Source organism: Oncorhynchus nerka, linkage group LG9b, assembly GCF_034236695.1.
Source record: "Oncorhynchus nerka isolate Pitt River linkage group LG9b, Oner_Uvic_2.0, whole genome shotgun sequence".
Taxonomy (NCBI): domain Eukaryota; kingdom Metazoa; phylum Chordata; class Actinopteri; order Salmoniformes; family Salmonidae; genus Oncorhynchus; species Oncorhynchus nerka.
Genome location: NC_088424.1, coordinates 30980316 through 31006349, shown reverse-complemented (window position 1 = coordinate 31006349; position 26034 = coordinate 30980316). Strand labels below are relative to the sequence as shown.

The window sequence follows — 26034 nt, the reverse complement described above, 5'->3', positions numbered from 1 at the left end:
GTTATATTTCATCTACACAATACATTTATATCTGAAAATCTCTAAATGTCCATTCTCCTGAATGTCCATTGCCCCAGGTGTATTTAATCAAGTCAAACCAATTAACCAATTATATTTTGTACAGATAAGTATAAATAAGTTGTGACACATAAATACTGTAAGAGTCTTTCAACATGCCACTGAAAAGGGTGAAAGTTGAAATAAATGGTATGATATCTGAAAATACTGCAGGGGAAGGTGGTATCTGAGGGTAAGCGTTCTTGTTTCAAACACACACCATCTTTAAAGGGATAGTTTACTCAGAATACAAACTAACATGATTTTGAACCTACCTTAGCTGTTTTGAAGGCAGTTTTGGGATATTTTTTTCCCTTTCAACACTTTTAACAACCATATTTTGTTACCGTTAGCATTCTCCTTAACACTTAACATTAAATTGTTCTTGTGCCTGTGTAATCAAACTGTAATTACTTTTGGAGCAAGATTTTATTAGCATGTTGTTACATAACAGTTTGGTAATTGCATAGAAATGAGCTGTGAGTTTCTGTAACTACTGTACACAAGAGGAATAGTGACTGTTCCTTATTCCACTTATGTAATAACTCCATTATTATGCAGTCATAAAACATTTTCCAAAGTCCTATGTAACCACAATGTTGCTATTGTAATATTCACTAAGTTACTACACATGTACAAGAACTGGATGTCAAGTGTTACTGGATATGTCACTCATTAGGAACATATTAGTCATTTTGTTAGTCTACTCTAATGTCTACGTGATTCCATGTCCCTCATGTATTTAATTCTAGGCTAAAGGCTATGTTAAGATGAATATCTAAGAGCCTTCCAACCCATGTGCTTATGCTAATATACAGTATTTAGACTAATTCAACTAACTGTTGACGTTTTTGGTTCTTCATTAAATATTTGGCAGCCATCAAGTAAATATTTTTTGATTATTTGGTTTTCTGAGAGGTATCCAAAATCGTTACAATTTTAAGAGACCTGTATTTGAATATCAAAGAAAAGTTGCCTTTTTGTTAAAATGCTATATAAATTCGACTACCTTTGAGTATTTGAAAAGTTGGTATTTTCAAATAAACTACAAAATACAACTATTTTCTGCCCAAGTCTGCAGTAATGTACACAACTACAGTGAAGAAACGAACAACTTATATCAGTACAGTTTTACCTTATCAATATTACCCTACCGCATTGTTGTTGCAATGCCGTTCTTCCCAAAATATGTCTTTCCTCTGCCTCTCCGCAGCCACACCACCCATGGTAACCCATGGCAACATCCTAACGTCATCCCTCCCCGACTGCACCAATTAGCCCTTCATCAGTCAAACAACACTCCGACACACCTTCTGTGGTTCTAAAGTTACCTCACATCCATGCCATGGGATCTTTAATTACCACGGTGAGATAGGACATCGGTTTAACCTCTCGCCCTAAGACTGAATCTGACATCTGAACCTCAAAAAATTAAATGTCTCTCAGTTGATTGCGTCATCATTCCGAGGTATCCCGTCATTTCATCTTTCAATGTATATGGGGTCATACACCCACCCCCACCCAATGCCCTCTGTCTCTATGACTTTATTGATTTCCTCCAGAATGATTAATTGGACACAGGGGGAGCTGAGGTGTGACCAGGTACCAATTGTACAACCGATGTCCTCTGTAGCCATCCAGAAAGGCCATTCTACAAACAACATCACTCCGTTAGTGGACATTCAAATATGAGACTACACCCCCCCCCCCCCCCCCCCCCCTCCCCTCTGAGTACCTTTCCCTTAACATCCATCTGATATCAGAGCTAATCTCCTCCCCTCTCCAAACATTCACGAAAAGGTAATCACTGTGACCATCTCGAAGACATCGTAGCATGGTGAACTTGTATGTGTCTGCTTTATCCCAATTGGCGCAAAAGCGTAGGCAGAAAGTGGATGCTACATCTATAAACTATTGCGAGTGTTAGTTTAATACAAATTTAAGGCTCCAATGTGATGTTATTGAGCCATACCAGTGCGGAAAGGAGAAAAAATAATGGACTTTGTGGGGCGTAAAAGTTGAATGTATCAATACCATTTCAAGACAAGGACGCGGGATAACATTTCAATAGCCTGCCTTGTATAGATTACGCACACACATTTATTCGTTATTTTCTGATCGTTAAAGTGCACCGGCAACAAGAATCCCTCTCATCCGGCAAGATTTCGTCCAGAAGCAGACTGGAAGACCGTCCACTTCGGAGGTTGGCCGGTAGGACGCGGATGATCGCCACAGGTGTTTGTGGAGTAGTCATGGTGCTAGTGTTGGTTATCCTGATTCCGGTGCTGGTCAACTCCGCCGGCATATCCGCGCGCTACGAAATGCTCGGATCCTGTCAGATGGTGTGTGATCCCCACGGGACCAAGTCCACGGCCACGGCCACGGACAAAGCCAATACCATCAGAGACAGCCGCTTGGTCCAGTCTCTACCAACCTTAATCCAAGGTCCAAAAGGGGAGCCCGGACGCACAGGAAGAATTGGCCCTAGGGGTCCTCTTGGCGAGCCAGGACCACCCGGACCTGCCGGCCCGCCTGGGGAGAGAGGAGGGCCCGGTCCGCCAGGACTACCCGGAACGCCCGGAGCCACAGGTGCCATAAGCGCAGCCACATACAACACGTTTCCAAAGATAGCTTTCTACGCCGGGCTGAAAAAACAACATGAGGGCTACGAAGTGCTGAAATTTGACGACGTAGTCACCAACCTTGGCAACCACTACGACCCTACGACGGGGAAATTCACCTGCTCGATACCGGGCATCTACTTCTTCGTTTACCATGTGCTGATGCGAGGCGGGGATGGCACCAGTATGTGGGCTGATCTTTGTAAGAACAACCAGGTGAGACATATACTGACTTGTTCAATCAAATGAAACTGAAACATAACACTTCTCATCTATAATATGTAACTGTTGATTAGGATTCAAAACATAAAACAGCTTAGACTACAATTTTACGCACACAAACTGCGTTTTACGCACGTAATCCGCTTTCATCAAAGCGTCGCTGTCAGTGGTGTTGAAGTTCCAGCTCTACGCCCCTTTCATTACTGAAACTCCAGTTCACTAACATGACCAAATGATACTGCATTGATTGTTGTGTTAACGGAACATAAATAAAAACATGGTATCAGAAAGATTGGTGACTAATAACAATGCTCTCCAGGTGCGAGCGAGCGCCATCGCCCAAGACGCCGATCAGAACTACGATTATGCCAGCAACAGCGTTGTCCTGCATCTCGAACCCGGCGATGAGATCTACATCAAGCTGGACGGGGGCAAGGCGCACGGGGGCAACAACAACAAGTACAGCACCTTCTCCGGATTCATTGTCTACGCCGATTAACAGAACACCATATATTCTACATTAGGCTGTTCACTGCACCTTCATCTGCTATTATTCTCTCCTTTGGATTGGCTACACCGCTGTCGTTTAGAAGACATGTGGTTACAGAGAGACAGGGGGATCTTGACGCAGAAGTGAACATTAACACGCTTAAATAGACCTTTCCTTTCGTGCGTAAAACCCCAAATTATGCAATGCCCAGTGATGAACTTGCAAACGTGGAAACATGGAAGGAGATGAGTCAAAGTTGCATGTGTATAAGCTCATATTATGTACAACAGGTTAAACAGGAATGGTGTTAATGCTTCATTGCTTTTGCCATTGGGTCAATTAATTCATGTTTCAAATGGTCTTGTAACGCATCTCAGTTCATGTTAGAGTCTATGGAATAGGAAAACATAGGCAACGCATATAGGTGATTAAAAGTGTACTGCAGGAAGTAATGATTGGTGTGTTTCTGTCTGCATCTTCTTACTTTAGTTGGGTTACTTACTGCAGTGTTGTTCTGACCATTACTAGTGTTTTATCAGCCTACTGCATGAGTGTAAAATAGCTATCATGATCATAATGTATATATATGCCTTCTGTCCAATTCAACATTTTCCTGAAGAATGAATTAAGTGCTCAGTGCTTGACTAAGATTGATTAGGCCTACAGCCAGTTTTTGATATGGAAACAGCTACATTATCTGGAAGAAAAACATGCCACCAGAGAAAATAAATCTAACTATTTGAATGATTTCTGCACAGTATTCCTGTTCTACAAACAGCAACAAATCAAAAAGTAAATTATAATTTAAACAGAGCATTGAAAATAGAAAAAATATTCCGTGGTCACATTTTTCCTCTGAATGTTCCATTTGGTGATGTATCAGAACACAGGAGACTTTCCTACTGTACCTGCACTTCCTAACTTTTTTATCCTATCACACACTGTCCTGAAGTGACATAATGGTTATGTATTGTCTGCTGTGATGTCATTGATCATGTGGTGAAGTCACTCTGTGATGCCACCTGTTCCCAGAAGGAGAGACCATGTCCTTCAGGATGACCTACCGTCCAACCAGCTCCCTCCCATAGCCACCCCACCATGTGACATCACAACAACTCATCTAACAAGCTTTGAATGCCCAGTATGTTGATGAAGAAAACTGTGAAAGAGTTAGCTCTGTCAGTGCCCTTTTGGTACCCTAGTCTCTATTAGCAATACAAAAATATCAAATGGGGAATACATATTTATTAATGCTACTACTTATCAAAGACTGTTTGTGAAATGTCATTACTACTGACAAAGCTGTTACTGCTTTCAATAAAACTAATCAGCACAATATTTACAAGTAAAGCACCATGTGCAGACCATGTCCTTGAGTTTGATTGGACAGAAATTGTGGCTTTGTCTTGTTAAATTACATTGGGCTTCTGTGTTGCTGCCGCATTTACATTTAGTCTTCCATTTCTTTTCAAACTGAGATTTTGGATGGAAATTAGGCCTTTTGTGCGACTAAGGCTATAGTATTGAGGATCACTCTACAAAGCAGATGGTTTTGGTTTTTTGCTTACAGTATTAATGATTAATTACAAACATTACTTGAAGCTTTGATTCAGTCATAGCTCTTATGTGAAATAAATTGAATAATTTCCTCACTCAGCTGTCAGAAGGTTCAACAATTCAATTTTTTCCCCATGTTTACTTCTCCATAATACATTTCAATTCAGTACATCCCAGCGAAGTAGCAACAATAAAAAGTGTCAACTTCTGACGTCAATTTTGTTTGGTGATTTGCAAGTATTTTTTACTGTGTTCAATAGCTGATACAAAAGACAAAGGCCTACGGAGCAGGCTTCCTCTGTCTGGGTGATCGGATTCTGATCCTTCATTTGAATGTGAGCCAGCGTTTAGAGTTTTCTATGAGGGCCTTGTCCATCTGGGTCTGGTTGATCACTGTGTGAGTAGTCCTGGCCTCCGTACTTGGTGAGACGGTTCTTGGTGTGGATGTCATAGGCGATGACAATGTTGTCCTCATAACCTTCCTGGACCAGGAACGCCACACTGGAGAGATGGAGGTCTACACTCGCACATGAACACACAACGAAACAGATACATGGGTGTTATTTCGCTGTTTACATTTTGTAAAGTATCGTGAAGTAGATAGAGACAACCACATAGACCTTGTTAGGCTGTTGGTTGTCTAGTGCAGGATGTATGGTCTTCATTTGATCACCCTTTAGTTGCAGGAAATGCAAACCTGTAGTGTATTTGAGATTTTAAAATGCTTCTAAAGTTAGTAATTTCAACTTAAAATGTTCAGACTTGATTTGTCCTAACTAAACATGAATCAACCTCTACAAAAATGTCCATAAATTATAATCCACACAATAATTCACATTTCCTGTTCCTGCAGGATTATGTTCATGCTGTGGAAAACAGGGTTAAATTAAGATCCTAAATCTGTAGGTCGTTTGGTAGCAACATAAAGAGTTCTCACAGTTTGACTCTCTGGCTGTCACTGGGCATGTCCACCTCCAGGTTATAGGCATAGTTCAGCATCTCTGTTCCAAACAGGTTGTACTCCAGGTTATAGGCATAGTTCAGCATCTCTGTTCCAAACAGGTTGTACTCCAGGTTATAGGCATAGTTCAGCATCTCTGTTCCAAACAGGTTGTACTCCAGGTTATAGGCATAGTTCAGCATCTCTGTTCCAAACAGGTTGTACTCCAGGTTATAGGCATAGTTCAGCATCTCTGTTCCAAACAGGTTGTACTCCAGGTTATAGTTGGTTATAAGTTATAAGTTGGTGGTTGAAGATATCCCTCTAGTGGTGTGGGGGCTGTGCTTTGGCAAAGTGGGTGGGGTTATATCCTTCCTGTTTGGCCCTGTCCGGGGGTGTCCTCGGATGGGGCCACAGTGTCTCCTGACCCCTCCTGTCTCAGCCTCCAGTATTTATGCTGCAGTAGTTTATGTGTCAGGGGGCTAGGGTTAGTTTGTTATATCTGGAGTACTTCTCCTGTCCTATTCGGTGTCCTGTGTGAATCTAAGTGTGCGTTCTCTAATTCTCTCCTTCTCTCTTTCTTTCTCTCTCTCGGAGGACCTAAGCCCTAGGACCATGCCCCAGGACTACCTGACATGATGACTCCTTGCTGTCCCCAGTCCACCTGGCTGTGCTGCTGCTCCAGTTTAAACTGTTCTGCCTTATTATTATTCGACCATGCTGGTCATTTATGAACATTTGAACATCTTGGCCATGTTCTGTTATAATCTCCACCCGGCACAGCCAGAAGAGGACTGGCCACCCCACATAGCCTGGTTCCTCTCTAGGTTTCTTCCTAGGTTTTGGCCTTTCTAGGGAGTTTTTCCTAGCCACCGTGCTTCTACACCTGCATTGCTTGCTGTTTGGGGTTTTAGGCTGGGTTTCTGTACAGCACTTTGAGATATCAGCTGATGTACGAAGGGCTATATAAATACATTTGATTTGATTTGATTTGAAATTTGATAGGCATAGTTCAGCATCTCTGTTCCAAACAGGTTGTACTCCAGGTTATAGGCATAGTTCAGCATCTCTGTTCCAAACAGGTTGTACTCCAGGTTATAGGCATAGTTCAGCATCTCTGTTCCAAACAGGTTGTACTCCAGGTTATAGGCATAGTTCAGCATTTCTGTTTCAAACAGGTTGTACTCCAGGTTATAAGCATAGTTCAGCATCTTTGTTTCAAACAGGTTGTACTCCAGGTTATAGGCATAGTTCAGCATCTCTGTTTCAAACAGGTTGTACTCCAGGTTATAAGCATAGTTCAGCATCTCTGTTTCAAACAGGTTGTACTCCAGGTTATAGGCATAGTTCAGCATCTCTGTTCCAAACAGGTTGTACTCCAGGTTATAGGCATAGTTCAGCATCTCTGTTCCAAACAGGTTGTACTCCAGGTTATTCCTCATTTTAGCAAACTCCAACAGCTCTCCATTGTCAAAAATGGTTCTGTGTTAGAAAACTCCCACTATAAATAATTTACAGTCAGCATCACAGATGCTACTGTACCGTTGTCTTCAGCAGATGAAAATACTCCACAATAAGCATTATTACCTTGCTGAACATAACAGGTATATAGAAGCTTGATTTATAAGTAGAATAGTTTATACTATATTATAAACCCATGTAGGGCCCATAGTTTTTCCAGACCAGGACAAACTCTTAGCCATATCATAAGTCCTGTCACCCCCTCCATATCCAGTCCAGTCTGGGTCCTGAGAACCCTCACCTGTCCAGGTGTGGCATGCCTCCTGCAGGAGGCAGACTATCTCAGTGGGGCGCCAGGGTTCCAGCCCAGGTGGAGGATGACTGGGCAGCCAGGCTCGATATGAGCGTGTGCAGTGGCCTGCATCAACTTCTTCTCACTGTCCATGATTGGTCAGCTGCAGTCAATCTCTGTACCGTCCACCCCCTGGAGCACCTCGCTGACGATGATGTCTGTGAGCTGGACAGAGACATCAGGTGTTATGCCTCATTCACATTAACCATAGGCACTCCATTACATTGCGCCGGATGTAATTCATTTCAATGGGGTCGTCCACAGCACAGTGGACTCGTAACACCCCCTTGTGCAAAGTTGTAATTTTTCAAAACTTCGTCATCTTCAGTCCAGCTCGAGTTTGTTGAAGAACAGGAAGTGACCAAACCACAGAAGTTAGATTAAATATGTGGTTTTCAGTGATGGCTTTATAGGATACAGTAGCTAGCAACTTGTAAGCAATGACCCATTCCTATAAGTGAGTACTATTTTAATAGTAATGTTAATAGTAAGTTTACTATTAAAATAGTAATGCTACCACCCCAAAGCCGTAAACACGGGCACCCTCATAGATATCATCCTAACCAACTTGCCCTCTAAATACACCTCTGCTCTTTTCAACCAAGATCTCAGCGATCACTGCCTCATTGCCTGCATCCGTAATGGGTCAGCGGTCAAACGACCTCCACTCATCACTGTCAAACGCTCCCTGAAACACTTCAGCGAGCAGGCCTTTCTAATCGACCTGGCCGGGGTATCCTGGAAGGATATTGATCTCATCCCGTCAGTAGAAGATGCCTGGTTATTAAAAAAAAAGCCTTCCTCACCATCTTAAATAAGCATGCCCCATTCAAGAAATTTAGAACCAGGAACAGATATAGCCCTTGGTTCTCCCCAGACCTGACTGCCCTTAACCAACACAAAAACATCCTATGGCGTTCTGCATTAGCATCGAAAAGCCCCCATGATATGCAACTTTTCAGGGAAGCTAGAAACCAATATACACAGAAAGTTGGAAAAGCCAAGGATAGCTTTTTCAAGCAGAAATTTGCTTCCTGCAACACAAACTCAAAAAAGTTCTGGGACACTGTAAAGTCCATGGAGAATAAGAGCACCTCCTCCCAGCTGCCCACTGCTCTGAGGATAGGAAACACTGTCACCACCGATAATTCCACTATAACTGAGAATTTCAATAAGCATTTTTCTACGGCTGGCCATGCTTTCCACCTGGCTACCCCTACCCCGGTCAACAGCACTGCACCCACCATAGCAACTCGCCCAAGGCTTCTCCACTTCTCCTTCTCCCAAATCCAGTCAGCTGATGTTCGGAAAGAGCTGCAAAATCTGGACCCCTACAAATCAGCAGGGCTAGACAATCTGGACCCTTTCTTTCTAAAATTATCTGCCGAAATTGTTGCAACCCCTATTACTAGCCTGTTCAACCTCTTTCGTGTCATCTGAGACTCATTGACCTGGCCAAGGCTTTCGACTCTGTCAATCAACACATCCTCATCGGGAGACTCGATAGCCTTGGTTTCTCAAATGATTGCCTCGCCTGGTTCACCAACTACTTCTCTGATAGAGTTCAATGTGTCAAATCAGAGGGCCTGTTGTCCGGGCCTGTGGCAGTCTATGGCGGTGCCACAGGGTTCAATTCTTGGACCGACTCTCTTCTCTGTATACATCAATGATGTCGCTCTTGCTGCTGGTGAGTCTCTGATCCACCTCTACGCAGACGACACCATTCTGTATACTTCTGGCCCTTCTTTGGACACTGTGTTAACAACCCTCCAGACGAGCTTCAATGCCATACAACTCCCCTTTACGTGGCCTCCAATTGCTCTTAAATATAAGTAAAACTAAATGCATGCTCTTCCACCGATCGCTGCCTGCACCTGCCCGCCCGCCCGTCCATCATCACTACTCTGGACGGTTCTGACTTAGAATATGTGGACAACTACAAATACCTAGCTGTCTGGTTAGACTGTAAACTCTCCTTCCAGACTCACATCAAACATCTCCAATCCAAAGTTAAATCTAGAATTGGCTTCCTATTTCGCAACAAAGCATCCTTCAGTCATGCTGCCAAACATACCCTTGTAAAACTGACCATCCTACCGATCCTCGACTTCAGCGATTTCATTTACAAAATAGCCTCCAATACCCTACTCAATCATTTTGGATGCAGTCTATCACAGTGCCATCCGTTTTGTCACCAAAGCCCCATATACTACCCACCACTGCGACCTGTATGCTCTCGTTGGCTGGCCCTCGCTTCATACTCGTCGCCAAATCCACTGGCTCCAGGTCATCTACAAGACCCTGCTAGGTAAAGTCCCCCCTTATCTCAGCTCGCTGGTCACCATAGCAGCACCCACCTGTAGCACGCGCTCCAGCAGGTATATCTCTCTGGTCACCCCCAAAACCAATTCTTCCTTTGGCCGCCTCTCCTTCCAGTTCTCTGCTGTCAATAACTGGAACGAACTACAAAAATCTCTGAAACTGGAAACACTTATCTCCCTCACTAGCTTTAAGCACCAGCTGTCAGAGCAGCTCACAGATTACTGCACCTGTACATAGTCCATCTATAATTTAGCCCAAACAACTACCTCTCCCCCTACTGTATTTATTTATTTTGCTCATTTGCTCCCCATTTTCTCTCTCTACATTGCACATTCTTCCACTGCAAATCTACCATTCCAATGTTTTACTTGCTCTATTGTATTTACTTTGCCACCATGGCCTTGTTTTGCCTTTACCTCCCTTATCTCACCTCACTTGCTCACATTGTATATAGACTTATTTGTCTACTGTACTATTGACTGTATGTTTGTTATACTCCATGTGTAACTGTGTTGTTGTATGTGTCGAATTGCTTTATCTTGGCCAGGTCTGTCACCCTCTGACCTTAGTTCCTTTTTTATGTCTTTGTGTTAGGTTGGTCAGGGCGTTAGTTGGGGTGGGTAGTCTATGTCCTTTTTCTATGTTATATTTCTATGTGTTTGGCCTAGTATGGTTCTCAATCAGAGGCAGGTGTCGTTCGTTGTCTCTGATTGAGAATCATACTTAGGTAGCCTGTTTTCCCCATTTTGGTTGTGGGTGTTTAATTTCTGTTTAGTGTCTGTTCACCTGGCTGAACTGTTTTGTTTTCTCTTCTTTATAATTTTGTGTTACGTTGGGGTTGTGTTGAGACGTTGGGGTTGTTAGTGCGCTGGACCGTGTACTCTGTGTTTTGGGTTGGTCAGTATTTTCGCACCCTGTGTTTTGGGCATTGTATTTTGGTGCCATATTAAAGTGCACTTTTCCCTGTGGAACTTTCTGCTCTCTGCGCCTGATTCTTACCTCACACATCCAGTCCCTCGTGACAAGGTCACAATTGTAAATGAGAAATTGTTCTCAACTTGCCTACCTGGTTAAATAAAGTATAAAATATATTTTAAAAATACACATTGGCTGTTAAGCCTCCCGTTTAGGTTTATTGTGATTGATGGTGATAAGAATTAACAAAAATTCAGGAGAGAGGACCAGACTTGAATGCAACATTTGAACTACTGTAGTTTCATTGAATGCAGCTCCCTACTAACTTAACAAGCACCAGATGTTACTAACTGCCAATCAGTTTACAAGCCTTTTGCAACACTTTAACTAGTTGCCGTGAACACAGCTCCTCAACAGCATTTGTTGCAACACATTGCAGATCTGCCTTCACACCTGTCCTCACTCTTCTTAATCACCACCCTACTTAAACCTGACCCTACTAACAGTCCTCCTCTGTCTTCTGCAGTGCATGTTGCGTTGCACGACACTGTGCACTACTAGCCTCATCAAGTTTTGCATCCCCTTCTATCTATTATCTCCTGGGGGGATTGCCATCCTCACAGCAGTCTATCTAACTATTAGACAATGGACACAAACTGGCCATAACTCCTTCAGTTGGGAGACAGCTGACCAAAGCCAATTGGAAGTGTCTTACTGAGACACCGTCTCCTACAAATAGGCCAGTACACATCAGACACAAACTATATATACTACACCATAAACCTTTCCAACCGTCATCTTCCTGGCGTCCTCAGAGTGGGTGCCATCCACATAGAACCCTGCCCCTTCTATGATGTGTACACCTGTACCTTGGACAGCTGTTTGAGGAAGAGCAGGTCCCTGGCAATACTCTGGGTAGTGGTTTCTCAGATGGTTCCTGTTCCTGCATTTTGGTACTCACGAAACACTTCCCGCACAGCACTGGTCTCCTGCAACAGAAGCAGGTTCTCATGGCTAATGAAGAAGAATACTTTATTGTCCATTGTCACAGAGATTTAACAGGTTCTAGACTGCCTGCTGTGTGGATTATAGACTACCCGTGTAAGAGTTCTAGAAAACTGCCAACTGTATTGGTTTTAGACTACCTGCTGTAAGGGTTTTAGACTACCTGCTGTAAGGGTTTTAGACTACCTGCTATAACAGGTTTTAGACTACCTGCTGTAAGGGTTTTAGACTACCTGCTGTAAGGGTTTTAGACTACCTGCTGTAAGGGTTTAAGACATCCTGCTGTAAAGGTTCTAGACTACCTGCGGTAAGGGTTTAAGACATCCTGCTGTAAGGGTTTTAGACCACCTGCTGTAAGGGTTTAAGACCACCTGCTGTAAGGGTTTTAGACTACCTACTGTAAGGGTTTTAGACTACCTGCTGTAAGGGTTTAAGACATCCTGCTGTAAGGGTTTTAGACTACCTGCTGTAAGGGTTTTAGACTACCTGCTATAACAGGTTTTAGACTACCTGCTGTAAAGGTTCTAGACTACCTGCTGTAAGGGTTTAAGACATCCTGCTGTAAGGGTTTTAGACTACCTGCTATAACAGGTTTTAGACTACCTGCTGTAAAGGTTCTAGACTACCTGCTGTAAGGGTTTTAGACTACCTGCTGTAAGGGTTTTAGACTACCTGCTATAACAGGTTTTAGACTACCTGCTGTAAAGGTTCTAGACTACCTGCTGTAAGGGTTTTAGACTACCTGCTGTAAGGGTTTTAGACTACCTGCTATAACAGGTTTTAGACTACCTGCTGTAAAGGTTCTAGACTACCTGCTGTAAGGGTTTTAGACTACCTGCTGTAAGGGTTTTAGACTACCTGCTGTAAGGGTTTTAGACTACCTGCTATAACAGGTTTTAGACTACCTGCTGTAAGGGTTTTAGACTACCTGCTGTAAGGGTTTTAGACTACCTGCTGTAAGGGTTTTAGACTACCTGCTGTAACGGTTTTAGACTACCTGCTGTAACGGTTTTAGACTACCTGCTGTAAGGGTTTAAGACATCCTGCTGTAAGGGTTTTAGACTACCTGCTGTAACGGTTTTAGACTACCTGCTGTAAGGGTTTTAGACTACCTGCTGTAAGGGTTTTAGACTACCTGCTGTAACGGTTTTAGACTACCTGCTGTAAGGGTTTTAGACTACCTGCTGTAAGGGTTTTAGACTACCTGCTGTAACGGTTTTAGACTACCTGCTGTAACGGTTTTAGACTACCTGCTGTAAGGGTTTAAGACATCCTGCTGTAAGGGTTTTAGACTACCTGCTGTAACGGTTTTAGACTACCTGCTGTAAGGGTTTTAGACTACCTGCTGTAAGGGTTTTAGACTACCTGCTGTAAGGGTTTTAGACTACCTGCTGTAACGGTTTTAGACTACCTGCTGTAAGGGTTTTAGACTACCTGCTGTAAGGGGTTTAGACTACCTGCTATAACAGGTTTTAGACTACCTGCTATAACAGGTTTTAGACTACCTGCTGTAAGGGTTTTAGACTACCTGCTATAACAGGTTTTAGACTACCTGCTGTAAGGGGTTTAGACTACCTGCTGTAAGGGTTTTAGACTACCTGTTATAACAGGTTTCTAGACTACCTGCTATAACAGGTTTTAGACTACCTGCTGTAAGGGTTTTAGACTACCTGTTATAACAGGTTTTAGACTACCTGCTATAACAGGTTTTAGACCACCTGCTGTAAGGGTTTTAGACTACCTGTTATAACAGGTTTTAGACTACCTGCTATAACAGGTTTTAGACTACCTGCTGTAAGGGTTTTCGACTACCTGCTGTAAGGGTTTTAGACTACCTGCTGTAAGGGTTTTAGACTACCTGCTATAACAGGTTTTAGACTACCTGCTGTAAGTGTTTTAGACTACCTGCTGTAAGGGTTTTAGACTACCTGCTGTAAGGGTTTTAGACTACCTGCTATAACAGGTTTTAGACTACCTGCTGTAAGGGTTTTAGACTACCTGCTGTAAGGGTTTTAGACTACCTGCTGTAAGGGGTTTAGACTTCCTGCTGTAAGGGGTTTAGACTACCTGCTGTAAGGGTTTTAGACTACCTGCTGTAAGGGTTTTAGACTACCTGCTATAACAGGTTTCTAGACTACCTGCTACATGGGTTCTAGAAAAGTGCCTTTTGTATTGGTTCTAGACTACCTGCTGTATGGGTTCTTGAAAACTGCCTGCTATATTGGTTTTAGATTACCTACTGTTAAGGTTCTAGACTACCTGCAGTACAGGTTCTAGACTACCTGCTGTAGGGTTCTAGACTACCTGCTGTATGGGTTTTTCAGCAGCAGGGTCTGGGAGACTAGTCAGGATCGAGGCAAAGATGAACGGAGCAAAATACAGAGAGATCCTTGATGAAAACCTGCTCCAGAGCTCTCAGGACCTCAGACAAGTCTCTGAATTTCCTTGAGTGGCCCAGCCAGAGACCAGACTTGAACCAGATCGAACATCTCTGGAGAGACCTGAAAATAGCTGTGCAGCGACGCTCCTCATCGAACCTGACAGAGCTTGAGAGGATCTGCAGAAAGGAATGGGAGAAACTCCCCAAATACAGCTGCGCCAAGCTTTTAGCGTGATAGCCAATAAGATTTGGCACTGTAATCGCTGCCAAAGGTGCTTCAACAAGGTACTGAGTAAAGGGTCTGAATACTTTTGCAAATGTGATATTTCAGTTTTTACATTTTTATAAATAAGCAAAAACAAATACTGTTTTATCAAGATTTCATTCAGATATTTCATTCAGAGACTTGTCCCGAAGCCTCGCCTGCTTTGACTTGGCTGTTTACATAGGATCGTTGTCCTGTTGGAAGGTGAATCTGGGTTCTGAATCCAAGATGGCGTAGCAGTAAGTCCTTTCGTGTCGTGTCTCTGTATATATCTCTTTCGTTTTTTTACCAATTTTTCTTCGCATATCTCCTTAAAAACTTTTTGCTAAACCTAAGCTTCCAATTACTCTCCTGCAACCCGCCTCACCCAATGTAGCTATTTTTCCTAAAGTATTTATATTTATATTTACTTGGAACCGGAACCCCTCAACTGAAGCTAGCCAGCAAACCACTAGCCATGCTAGCGGTCTTCAGCTAACCGGTCATCAGCTAACCTTCAGTCCGGAAAGCTCTCGCCAGTTCGAACAACGCGACTCTAACCAGAGCATAACGGACCTATTTTTTTTTTTTCATCCACCGATTTCTTCCCCGGATTCCCACCGCAAATGGAACATTTTTCAGCTGGATCTTCACAACTAGCTATCTAGCTATCTACGAACTGTTAGCTTGCTAGCACAGGCATGCTAACCGTCTGCATCGCCGCATCCCAAACACCCATATTTACTTTCTATCTCTTTTTGATTTTAATTTGTTTATACCTTCCGGAAACCTGCCTCACCCAATGTGATACAGAATCGCTATTATTTTTAATTTTTTAGAACACACTCAAGAACCTCCAGAAGCTAACTAGCTACAAGCTATTTAGTCATTGTTCGTTTTTTTTTACCTGGATAACACTTGCCAGTCCAGCTTCCCTGCCCCATCCACCGCTGCCCCCTGGACACTGATCTCTTGGCCACATAGCTGATGCACGCTGGACTGTCCATTAATCACGGTACTCCATTCTGCTTGTTTGTTTTATCTGTTGGCCCCGTTGCCTAGTCAACGCCATTTTACCTGCTGTTGTCGTGCCAGCTGATTAGCTGTTGTTGTCAAACCTACTGTTTTAGCTAGCTTTCCCAATTCAACACCTGTGATTACTGTATGCCTCGCTGTATGTCTCTCTCAAATGTCGATATGCCTTGTATACTGTTGTTCAGGTTAGTTATCATTGTTTTAGTTCACAATGGACCCCCTAGTTCCACTCCTCATACCCCTGATAACTCCTTTGTCCCACCTCCCACACATGCGGTGACCTCACCCATTACAACCAGCATGTCCAGAGATACAACCTCTCTCATCATCACCCAGTGCCTGGGCTTACCTCCGCTGCACCCGCACCCCACCATACCCCTGTCTGCGCATTATGCCCTGAATATATTCTACCATGCCCAGAAACCTGCTCCTCTTATTCTCTGTCCCCAACGCTCTAGGCGACCAGTTTTGATAGCCTTTAGCCGCACCCTCATACTACTCCTTCTCTGTTCCGCGGGTGATGTGGAGGTAAACCCAGGCCCTGCATGTCCCCTGGCACCCTCATTTGTTGACTTCTGTGATCGAAAAAGCCTTGGTTTCATGCATGTCAACATCAGAAGCCTCCTCCCTAAGTTTGTTTTACTCACTGCTTTAGCACACTCTGCTAACCCTGATGTCCTTGCTGTGTCTGAATCCTGGCTCAGGAAGGCCACCAAAAATTCAGAGATTTCCATACCCAACTATAACATCTTCCGTCAAGATAGAACTGCCAAAGGGGGAGGAGTTGCAGTCTACTGCAGAGATAGCCTGCAAAGTAATGTCATACTTTCCAGGTCCATACCCAAACAGTTCGAACTACTAATTTTGAAAATTACTCTCTCCAGAAATAAGTCTCTCACTGTTGCCGCCTGCTACCGACCCCCTCAGCTCCCAGCTGTGCCCTGACACCATTTGTGAATTGATCGCCCTCCATCTAGCTTCAGAGTTTGTTCTGTTAGGTGACCTAAACTGGGATATGCTTAACACCCCGGCAGTCCTACAATCTAAGCTAGATGCCCTCAATCTCACACAAATCATCAAGGAACCCACCAGATACAACCCTAACTCTGTAAACAAGGGCACCCTCATAGACGTCATCCTGACCAACTGGCCCTCCAAATACACCTCCGCTGTCTTCAACCAGGATCTCAGCGATCACTGCCTCATTGCCTGTATTCGCTACGGAGCCGCAGTCAAACGACCACCCCTCATCACTGTCAAACGCTCCCTAAAACACTTCTGTGAGCAGGCCTTCCTAATCGACCTGGCCCGGGTATCCTGGAAGGACATTGACCTCATCCCGTCAGTTGAGGATGCCTGGTCATTCTTTAAAAGCAACTTCCTCTCCATTTTAGATAAGCATGCTCCGTTCAAAAAATGCAGAACCAAGAACCGATACAGCCCTTGGTTCACTCCAGACCTGACTGCCCTCGACCAGCACAAAAACATCCTGTGGCGGACTGCAATAGCATCGAAGAGTCCCCGGGATATGCAACTGTTCAGGGAAGTCAGGAACCAATACACGCAGTCAGTCAGGAAAGCTAAGGCCAGCTTCTTCAGGCAGAAGTTTGCATCCTGTAGCTCCAACTCCAAAAATTCTGGGACACTGTGAAGTCCATGGAGAACAAGAGCACCTCCTCCCAGCTGCCCACTGCACTGAGGCTAGGTAACACGGTCACCACCGATAAATCCATGATTATCGAAAACTTCAATAAGCATTTCTCAACGGCTGGCCATGCCTTCCGCCTGGCTTCTCCAACCTCGGCCAACAGCTCCGCCCCCCCCCGCAGCGCCTCGCCCAAGCCTCTCCAGGTTCTCCTTTACCCAAATCCAGATAGCAGATGTTCTGAAAGAGCTCCAAAACCTGGACCCGTACAAATCAGCTGGGCTTGACAATCTGGACCCTCTATTTCTGAAACTATCCGCCGCCATTGTCGCAACCCCTATTACCAGCCTGTTCAACCTCTCTTTCATATCGTCCGAGATCCCCAAGGATTGGAAAGCTGCCGCAGTCATCCCCCTCTTCAAAGGGGGAGACACCCTGGACCCAAAGTGCTACAGACCTATATCCATCCTGCCCTGCCTATCTAAGGTCTTCGAAAGCCAAGTCAACAAACAGGTCACTGACCATCTCGAATCCCACCGTACCTTCTCCGCTGTGCAATCTGGTTTCCGAGCCGGTCACGGGTGCACCTCAGCCACACTCAAGGTACTAAACGATATCATAACCGCCATCGATAAAAGACAGTACTGTGCAGCCGTCTTCATCGACCTTGCCAAGGCCTTCGACTCTGTCAATCACCATATTCTTATCGGCAGACTCAGTAGCCTCGGTTTTTCGGATGACTGCCTTGCCTGGTTCACCAATTACTTTGCAGACAGAGTTCAGTGTGTCAAATCGGAGGGCATGCTGTCCGGTCCTCTGGCAGTCTCTATGGGGGTGCCACAGGGTTCAATTCTCGGGCCGACTCTTTTCTCTGTATATATCAATGATGTTGCTCTTGCTGCGGGTGATTCCCTGATCCACCTCTACGCAGACGACACCATTCTATATACTTTCGGCCCGTCATTGGACACTGTGCTATCTAACCTCCAAACGAGCTTCAATGCCATACAACACTCCTACCGTGGCCTCCAACTGCTCTTAAACGCTAGTAAAACCAAATGCATGCTTTTCAACCGATCGCTGCCTGCACCCGCATGCCCGACTAGCATCACCACCCTGGATGGTTCCGACCTTGAATATGTGGACATCTATAAGTACCTAGGTGTCTGGCTAGACTGCAAACTCTCCTTCCAGACTCATATCAAACATCTCCAATCGAAAATCAAACCAAGAGTCGGCTTTCTATTCCGCAACAAAGCCTCCTTCACTCACGCCGCCAAGCTTACCCTAGTAAAACTGACTATCCTACCGATCCTCGACTTCGGCGATGTCATCTACAAAATGGCTTCCAACACTCTACTCAGCAAACTGGATGCAGTCTATCACAGTGCCATCCGCTTTGTCACTAAAGCACCTTATACCACCCACCACTGCGACTTGTATGCTCTAGTCGGCTGGCCCTCGCTACATATTCGTCGCCAGACCCACTGGCTCCAGGTCATCTACAAGTCCATGCTAGGTAAAGCTCTGCCTTATCTCAGTTCACTGGTCACGATGGCAACACCCATCCGTAGCACGCGCTCCAGCAGGTGTATCTCATTGATCATCCCTAAAGCCAACACCTCATTCGGCCGCCTTTCGTTCCAGTACTCTGCTGCCTGTGACTGGAACGAATTGCAAAAATCGCTGAAGTTGGAGACTTTTATCTCCCTCACCAACTTCAAACATCAGCTATCTGAGCAGCTAACCGATCGCTGCAGCTGTACATAGTCTATTGGTAAATAGCCCACCCATTTTCACCTACCTCATCCCCATACTGTTTTTATTTATTTACTTTTCTGCTCTTTTGCACACCAATATCTCTACCTGTACATGACCATCTGATCATTTATCACTCCAGTGTTAATCTGCAAAATTGTAATTATTCGCCTACCTCATGCCTTTTGCACACATTGTATATAGACTCCCCCCTTTTTTTTCTTTCTACTGTGTTATTGACTTGTTAATTGTTTACTCCATGTGTAACTCTGTGTTGTCTGTTCACACTGCTATGCTTTATCTTGGCCAGGTCGCAGTTGCAAATGAGAACTTGTTCTCAACTAGCCTACCTGGTTAAATAAAGGTGAAAAAAATAAAATAATAATAATAATCTTTGCCCCAGTCTGAGGTCCTGAGCGCTCTGGAGCAGGTTTTCATCAAGGATCTCTCTGTATTTTGCTCTGTTCATCTTTGCCTCGATCCTGACTAGTCTCCCAGACCCTGCTGCTGAAAAACACAAATACTGTTTTTGCTTTGTCATTATGAGGTAGTGTGTAGATTGATGAGGGGAAAAAACAATATAATCAATTTTAGAATAAGGCTGTAACATAACAAAATGTGGAAAAAGTGAAGGGGCATGAATACTTTCCGAATGCACTGTACCATAGTGAGAATATGACTGATACAAAGTATAGTAGGTTACTACCAGAATATATTATGAGCATATCATTTGATGCAATTTATCATCATAATGACATTACTTATGAAGTCATTAACATAACAATAATGGCCTATTGTACCACGGGTTTAAAGACCAGAGTATTAATACCAACAAATGTTTTTCTTTTTTTTTAAAGGTGAAATCTTGATATGAGCCTCAGAAAAGATCTGTTCTCAGTCATAAATTGAGTTGCTTAGCACGCTTCTCTTTCCAGAGTCCACCACGACCCCATCCTGAGAGTAGGCTACTTTGATTTGATCATATGTGACAAGAGTTCTTCTCCATTATGTTCATTAAACTCTCAGGAGTAGCAATAGATAAGTTATTAACTCACTGCAAATTGTGCCAGGAATCTAATTAACCTCCTTGCCTTTAACAGCTGTATGTATGGGATTAGAGAAAGAAACGCCCGTATCTATCTCTAAAGGATTGATTGCAAATTGAGCATGTTGTTTTCACATTCCTGGTTGGTCTCTATTTTTCTCAGACTGCCAACATATCCTCTCTATCCCCCCTTTTATTTTTTACATAGCCCATTTCTTGAACAGCTTGAAAGACAGATGGATTAGGTAACCACAGTTTATCATTCTCCAACTGTCACTCAGTGACCAGCCCAGTGGATGTGCACTCATACAGCATGTGAGATCATTGCAGAGAGTCTGACATAGGCAACAATTGGAGTTAGGGCCAACTTCTATGCTCTCTCTGAACACACTTTTGCCATATCTGTTACAATTATGTTCTCCAGCGTTTGGTTTTGAGAAATGCCAATGGTTGACCAAATGACCGACTACGGCTGTTCTCCATCTGTAGACTTTGCAAGATCATGACCTATCAACAGTGTCACGTGGCAGAAGGGACAGTGAGAGAGAGAGGATATGATGAGTAATTCTTCTGATGTACAATAAGAATAAAAGTTTTACCTTGATTATTGTCTATAACTGGGCCTCTGAGATTTTTCAGCTCAGATCGCATGATCAGAAAAAACTCAAGGCCCTAAAGATTACTGAAAACTAAAACTAGAGGTCCCCTGCCCTATGCACAGTGTTACAGCGGCTTTACACATGACCCAACGTGCTCCTCGCTCCAGGGTCCCTCGTTAGTGAAGCTCTGTCCTGTCACTGTCATCAGTCACCCTAACTCTGCTGCACACACACACACACACACACACACACACACACACACACACACACACACACACACACACACACACACACACACACACACACACACACAGGCATGTGGGATTATGACAAAGAGAGATGACTGAAGCAAGGCCTGATATCCACAGAGACCTCTGTAGAGACAACCCATTTATTTAGGATGAATCTCAGTGGGACACAGAGTCGAGGGTTGGATGTGATTTGATTCATAGTTTTGTTGTGCTTTGATACTAGTCATTGTTCATTGCCATTTTTTAATTATTGCGAGTTGGGGTAGGCTGGTGTTGCAACCCATGAGTTCTTGGTTTTCAGACAAAAAGAGGTACAAAAATATGTATAAAAGACGTCAAAACCTTAGCATTTAGATGCTATCCTGCATTTATAGAGGAGTAAATTTACTACGTACTATTATTTATTACGTTTAAAAAGCTCTCGTCCTGCTAGAAATGAGGATATTGGGCCATTTTCAGTACGAAAACATTTTGGAATGTAGCAGATAGAAATGACTAGAGCCGGCGTTATTCTTTATTCTACATGTCAGAGAGCTTTTTTTGTTGTACATACAGTATGTAACAAAATGTCCTGCTGAATGCCCTCTGGGTTAACGATTAGATTCTAGGGCCCTCTGGGGGTGGAAAGGGAGAGCTGCATGTCAACTGACTATTCAATGATCCAAAAGTCAATGAATAGACTGCAAGGATGATCACAGACAGGAGAGAAAACTGTACAAAATGAGTTTTAAAAAACAGCTAAATGTGAATATCACTATGATTACCCCATCCATCGTTCCCCCCCTCTTCTCCATATCCTTCTCCCAGATATCACTATGATTACCCCATCCATCGTTCCCCCCCTCTTCTCCATATCCTTCTCCCAGATATCACTATGATTACCCCATCCATCGTTCCCCCTCTTCTCCATATCCTTCTCCCAGATATCACTATGATTACCCCATCCATCGTTCCCCCCTCTTCTCCATATCCTTCTCCCAGATATCACTATGATTACCCCATCCATCGTTCCCCCCCTCTTCTCCATATCCTTCTCCCAGATATCACTATGATTACCCCATCCATCGTTCCCCCCTCTTCTCCATATCCTTCTCCCAGATATCACTATGATTACCCCATCCATCGTTCCCCCCCTCTTCTCCATATCCTTTTCCCAGATTAGTACATCAGCTGTTAGTTTATTTTAACCTTTATTTAACTAGTTAACTACCATTCCCATGTAACAGGGGACCATTCCCACGTGACAGGGGACCATTCCCACGTGATAGGGGACCATTCCCACGTGACAGGGGGTCATTCCCACGTGATAGGGGACCATTCCCACGTGATAGGGGACCATTCCCACGTGACAGGGGACCATTCCCACGTGACAGGGGACCATTCCCACGTGATAGGGGACCATTCCCACGTGATAGGGGTCATTCCCACGTGATAGGGGACCATTCCCACGTGATAGGGGACCATTCCCACGTGACAGGGGGTCATTCCCACGTGATAGGGGACTATTCCCACGTGATAGGGGACTATTCCCACGTGATAGGGGACCATTCCCACGTGATAGGGGTCATTCCCACGTGATAGGGGACCATTCCCACGTGATAGGGGACTATCCCACATGATAGGGGACCATCCCCACATGATAGGGGACCATTCCCATGGGAAAGGGGACCATTCCCGTGACCCATCTAAGAGGTTTAAGCATATTTTTCCCAGGACCATCATGCTAATCAATAGACATGCTCTGGTCAATGAATAGTGCTGCAGTCTCTGATCAGTGGATAAACATTATCACTGCAAACCACAAAATACATCTCTTAACATATTTATGTATTATAGGTCCACTGGAAGAGGTGGTCATCCTGTTAAGTATTTGTATTTATTAAAGATCCCCATTAGTTCCTGCCAAGGCATAAGCTACTCTTCCTGGGGTCCTAACCACATTAAGACACTTATATAACACATAAAACAAAAGATAAAACAGTATATCATATAACACTGTCACACCACCACATATCTACAATTCAAAATGTATAATACCACAATATTACAATGTACAGTACCGGTCAAAAGTTTGGACACCTACTCATTTGAGGGTTTTTCTTTATTTGTACTATTTTCTACATTGTAGAATAATAACGAAGACATCAAAACTATGAAATACACATACGGAATCATGTAGTAATATTTTATGTTTGAGATTCTTCAAAGTAGCCACCCTTTGCCTTGATGACAGTTTTGCACACTCTTGGCATTCTCTCAACCAGCTTCATGAGGTAGTCACCTGGAATGCATTTAACAGATAGGCCTTGTTAAAAGTTAATTTGTGGAATTTCTTTCCTTCTTAATGTGTTTGAGCCAAGCAGTTGTGTTGTGACAAGGTAGGGGTAGTATTCAGAAGATAGCCCTATTTGGTAAAATACCAAGTCCATATTATGGCAAGAACAGCTCAAATAAGCAAAGAGAAACGACAGTCCGTCATTACTTTAAGACATGAAGGTCAGTCAATCCGGATATTTCAATACCTTTGAAAGTTTCTTCAAGTGCAGTCGCAAAAACCATCAAGCGCTATGATGAAACTGGCTCTCATGGGGACCGCCAGAGGAAATGAAGACCCAGAGTTACCTCTTCTGCAGAGGATAAGTTCATTAGAGTTAACCGCACCTCAGAAATTCCAGCCCAAATGAATGCTTCACAGAGTTCAAGTAACAGACACATCTCAACATCAACAGTTCAGAGGAGATTGTGTGAATCAGGCTTTCATGGTCAAATTGCTGCAAAGAAACCACTACTAAAGACACCAATAAGAAGAGACTTGCTTGGGCCAAGAAATATGAGCAATGAACCTTAGACTGGTGGAAAGCATGAAGCATGGAGGAGGAGGTGTGATGGTGTGGGGATGTTTTACTGGTGACACTGTCAGGGATTTATTTAGATTTAAAGGCACACTTAACCAGCATGGCTACCACAGCATTCTGCAGCGATATGCCAGATGACTTGACCTCCATAATCACCCGACCTCATCCCAATTGAGATGGTTTCGGATGAGTTGGACGAAGCAAAAGTGAAGGAAAAGTGAAGTAAAAGCAGCTAGTGAAGGAAAAGAGTGAAGGAAAAGCAGCTAACAAGTGATTAACATATGTATGAACTCCTTCAAGACTGTTGGAAAAGCATTTCAGGTGAAGCTGCTTGAGAGAATGCCAAGAGTGTGCAAAGCTGTCATCAAAGCAGAGGGTGGCTACTTTGAAGAATCTCAAATATAAAATACATTTGTATTTGTTTATCACTTTTTGGTTACTACATGATTCCGTATGTGTTATTTCATCGTTTTGATGTCTTCACTATTATTCTACAATGTAGAAAAGAGTAAAAATAAATGAAAACCCTTAAATGAGTAGGTTTGTCCAAACTTTTGGCTGGTACTATATGCGCATGTAGAGTGCGTATGCTAGCGTTTGTGTGCGTACGCTTGTGTCTGTACCTGTGTGTGTCTCTTCACAGTCCCCACTGTTCTATAAGGTGTATTTTTATCTGTTTAAAAACATCTGATTCTACTGCTGCATCATTTACCTGATGTGGAATAGAGTTCCATGTAGTCATGACTCTATGTAGTAATGTGCGCCTCCCATAGTCTGTTCTGAACTTGGGGACTGTGAAGAGACCTCTGGTGGCATGTCTTGTGGGGTATGCATGGGTGTCTGAGCTGTGTGCTAGTAGCACACAACACCTCTTACAAAAACATGTAATGATGAAGTCAATCTCTCCTCCACTTTGAGCCATGAGAGATTGACATGCATATAATTAATGTTAGATCTCCATGTACATTTAAGGGCCAGCCACGCTGCCCTGCTCTGAACCAATTGCAATTTTCTCTTTGTGGCATCTGACCACACGACTGAACAGTAGTCCAGGTGCGACAAAGAACTAAAGGCTATCATTTCCCATCTGGTAGACTTAGTCTATTATATAGAGTTCTAGATATTACTGAGGAGTGATCTGGGACACTGTGTGCTGCTAATAGTGCTATTCTTAACATGTGCACTAATATCTGAGTTTTCGTGATCTGATTAACATGATCCAATCACTATCTGATCAAGGTTTGTCACGTACAAACATTGTTTTAAAATGTGTCTCTTATCCGTCCACTGTGTCCACATTGTAATCAGATTAGCTGGTGCCTCCCTGTATGCAAATCATTTGACATATATTCCTTCAATATAATATGAATTCATTTGTTTTATCATAACTACTGATGCCATAAGTCCTTGATGCTACCTGTCAATGATTTTAGAGGCCAGTATAATGATGATTTAATGTATTGACCAACCAGATCTGTTTACACTCGATTGATATCCAGACACCCATCTGTGCTTGACTATCTCCATTTTTATACACCTAAAAATGTGGGTACAATCAGAATGTGGAAAAAAATCAGGACAAAGGTGCAGCAGGTATAAACAGGGCTTTAGATTTGATATTAAACCAAAATCCAGACTCTATATAGACATTGGGGCCCTTTCCCAGAGCCAGAATCTGGACTAAACCACTCATAGAGATTATCTATGGCCCAATTACACTAATTGCAAGAACCTGTATTTTTTGGCCCACTTGATTTTAGCATATATTAATTTACTTTTTGAAATGCAGATCCATGAAATCCATACATTTGTCTAATGTCAGATTCTAAGTAAGTAGTAGCTTTAACAGTTGCATCACATACAGGTATGCTCTAACTACACTAAACCATGTTTTTTTAAAAATCCAGTAGTAGTGAGTTTTCATTCAAATAAATGAGTTGTTTTCTCTGAAAATCCACATTTTGGCACGTCACACGTGGTGTGTTTCTGACTTCTAGGAGGATTCATAACCCACTTACCCCTCACATTTCCCAAAGGTTTCATTGTATAGCCCAGTTATTTTGTTGCTTTGTCAAAGTCATTACAGAAAGATGATCATTTAATTCATTTTAAAGTCAACCCGGTTTATGCGAACTGAACTCTCATTTTAATATGGTGAAACTATTCCTTTTTAAACGTAGTCATAGTGTGAGAGCAGATGAGGTGGCTCTACGCTTTTTAGCCATTTTCCGATGTTGAGGTAGAAAACTGAGTGTCAAGCACAACATGTCAACCCTGTTA

The 26034-nt window shown here is 43.3% G+C and overlaps 1 protein-coding gene and 1 pseudogene across 1 annotated transcript; one reads left to right on the top strand and one right to left on the bottom strand.

The window, feature by feature from the left end:
• Positions 1-2184: 2184 nt before the first annotated feature.
• Positions 2185-5042, top strand: LOC115113982 (complement C1q-like protein 3). The gene is made up of 2 exons (XM_029641914.2): positions 2185-2894; positions 3220-5042. Exons 1-2 carry the CDS (start codon positions 2280-2282, stop codon positions 3397-3399), a joined length of 795 nt encoding a protein of 264 aa, XP_029497774.1. The 5' UTR covers positions 2185-2279; the 3' UTR covers positions 3400-5042.
• Positions 5043-5272: 230 nt separating this feature from the next.
• Positions 5273-22280, bottom strand: LOC115114868 (phosphotriesterase-related protein-like; annotated as a pseudogene).
• Between the last annotated feature and the right edge of the window lie 3754 nt (positions 22281-26034).

Coding starts and splice junctions, on each gene's coding strand:
- LOC115113982 (XM_029641914.2), top strand. CDS start 2,280: ATGATCGCCACAGGTGTTTGTGGAGTAGTCATGGTGCTAGTGTTGGTT. Junction 2,895..3,219: donor ATCTTTGTAAGAACAACCAG/GTGAGACATATA, acceptor AATGCTCTCCAG/GTGCGAGCGAGCGCCATCGC.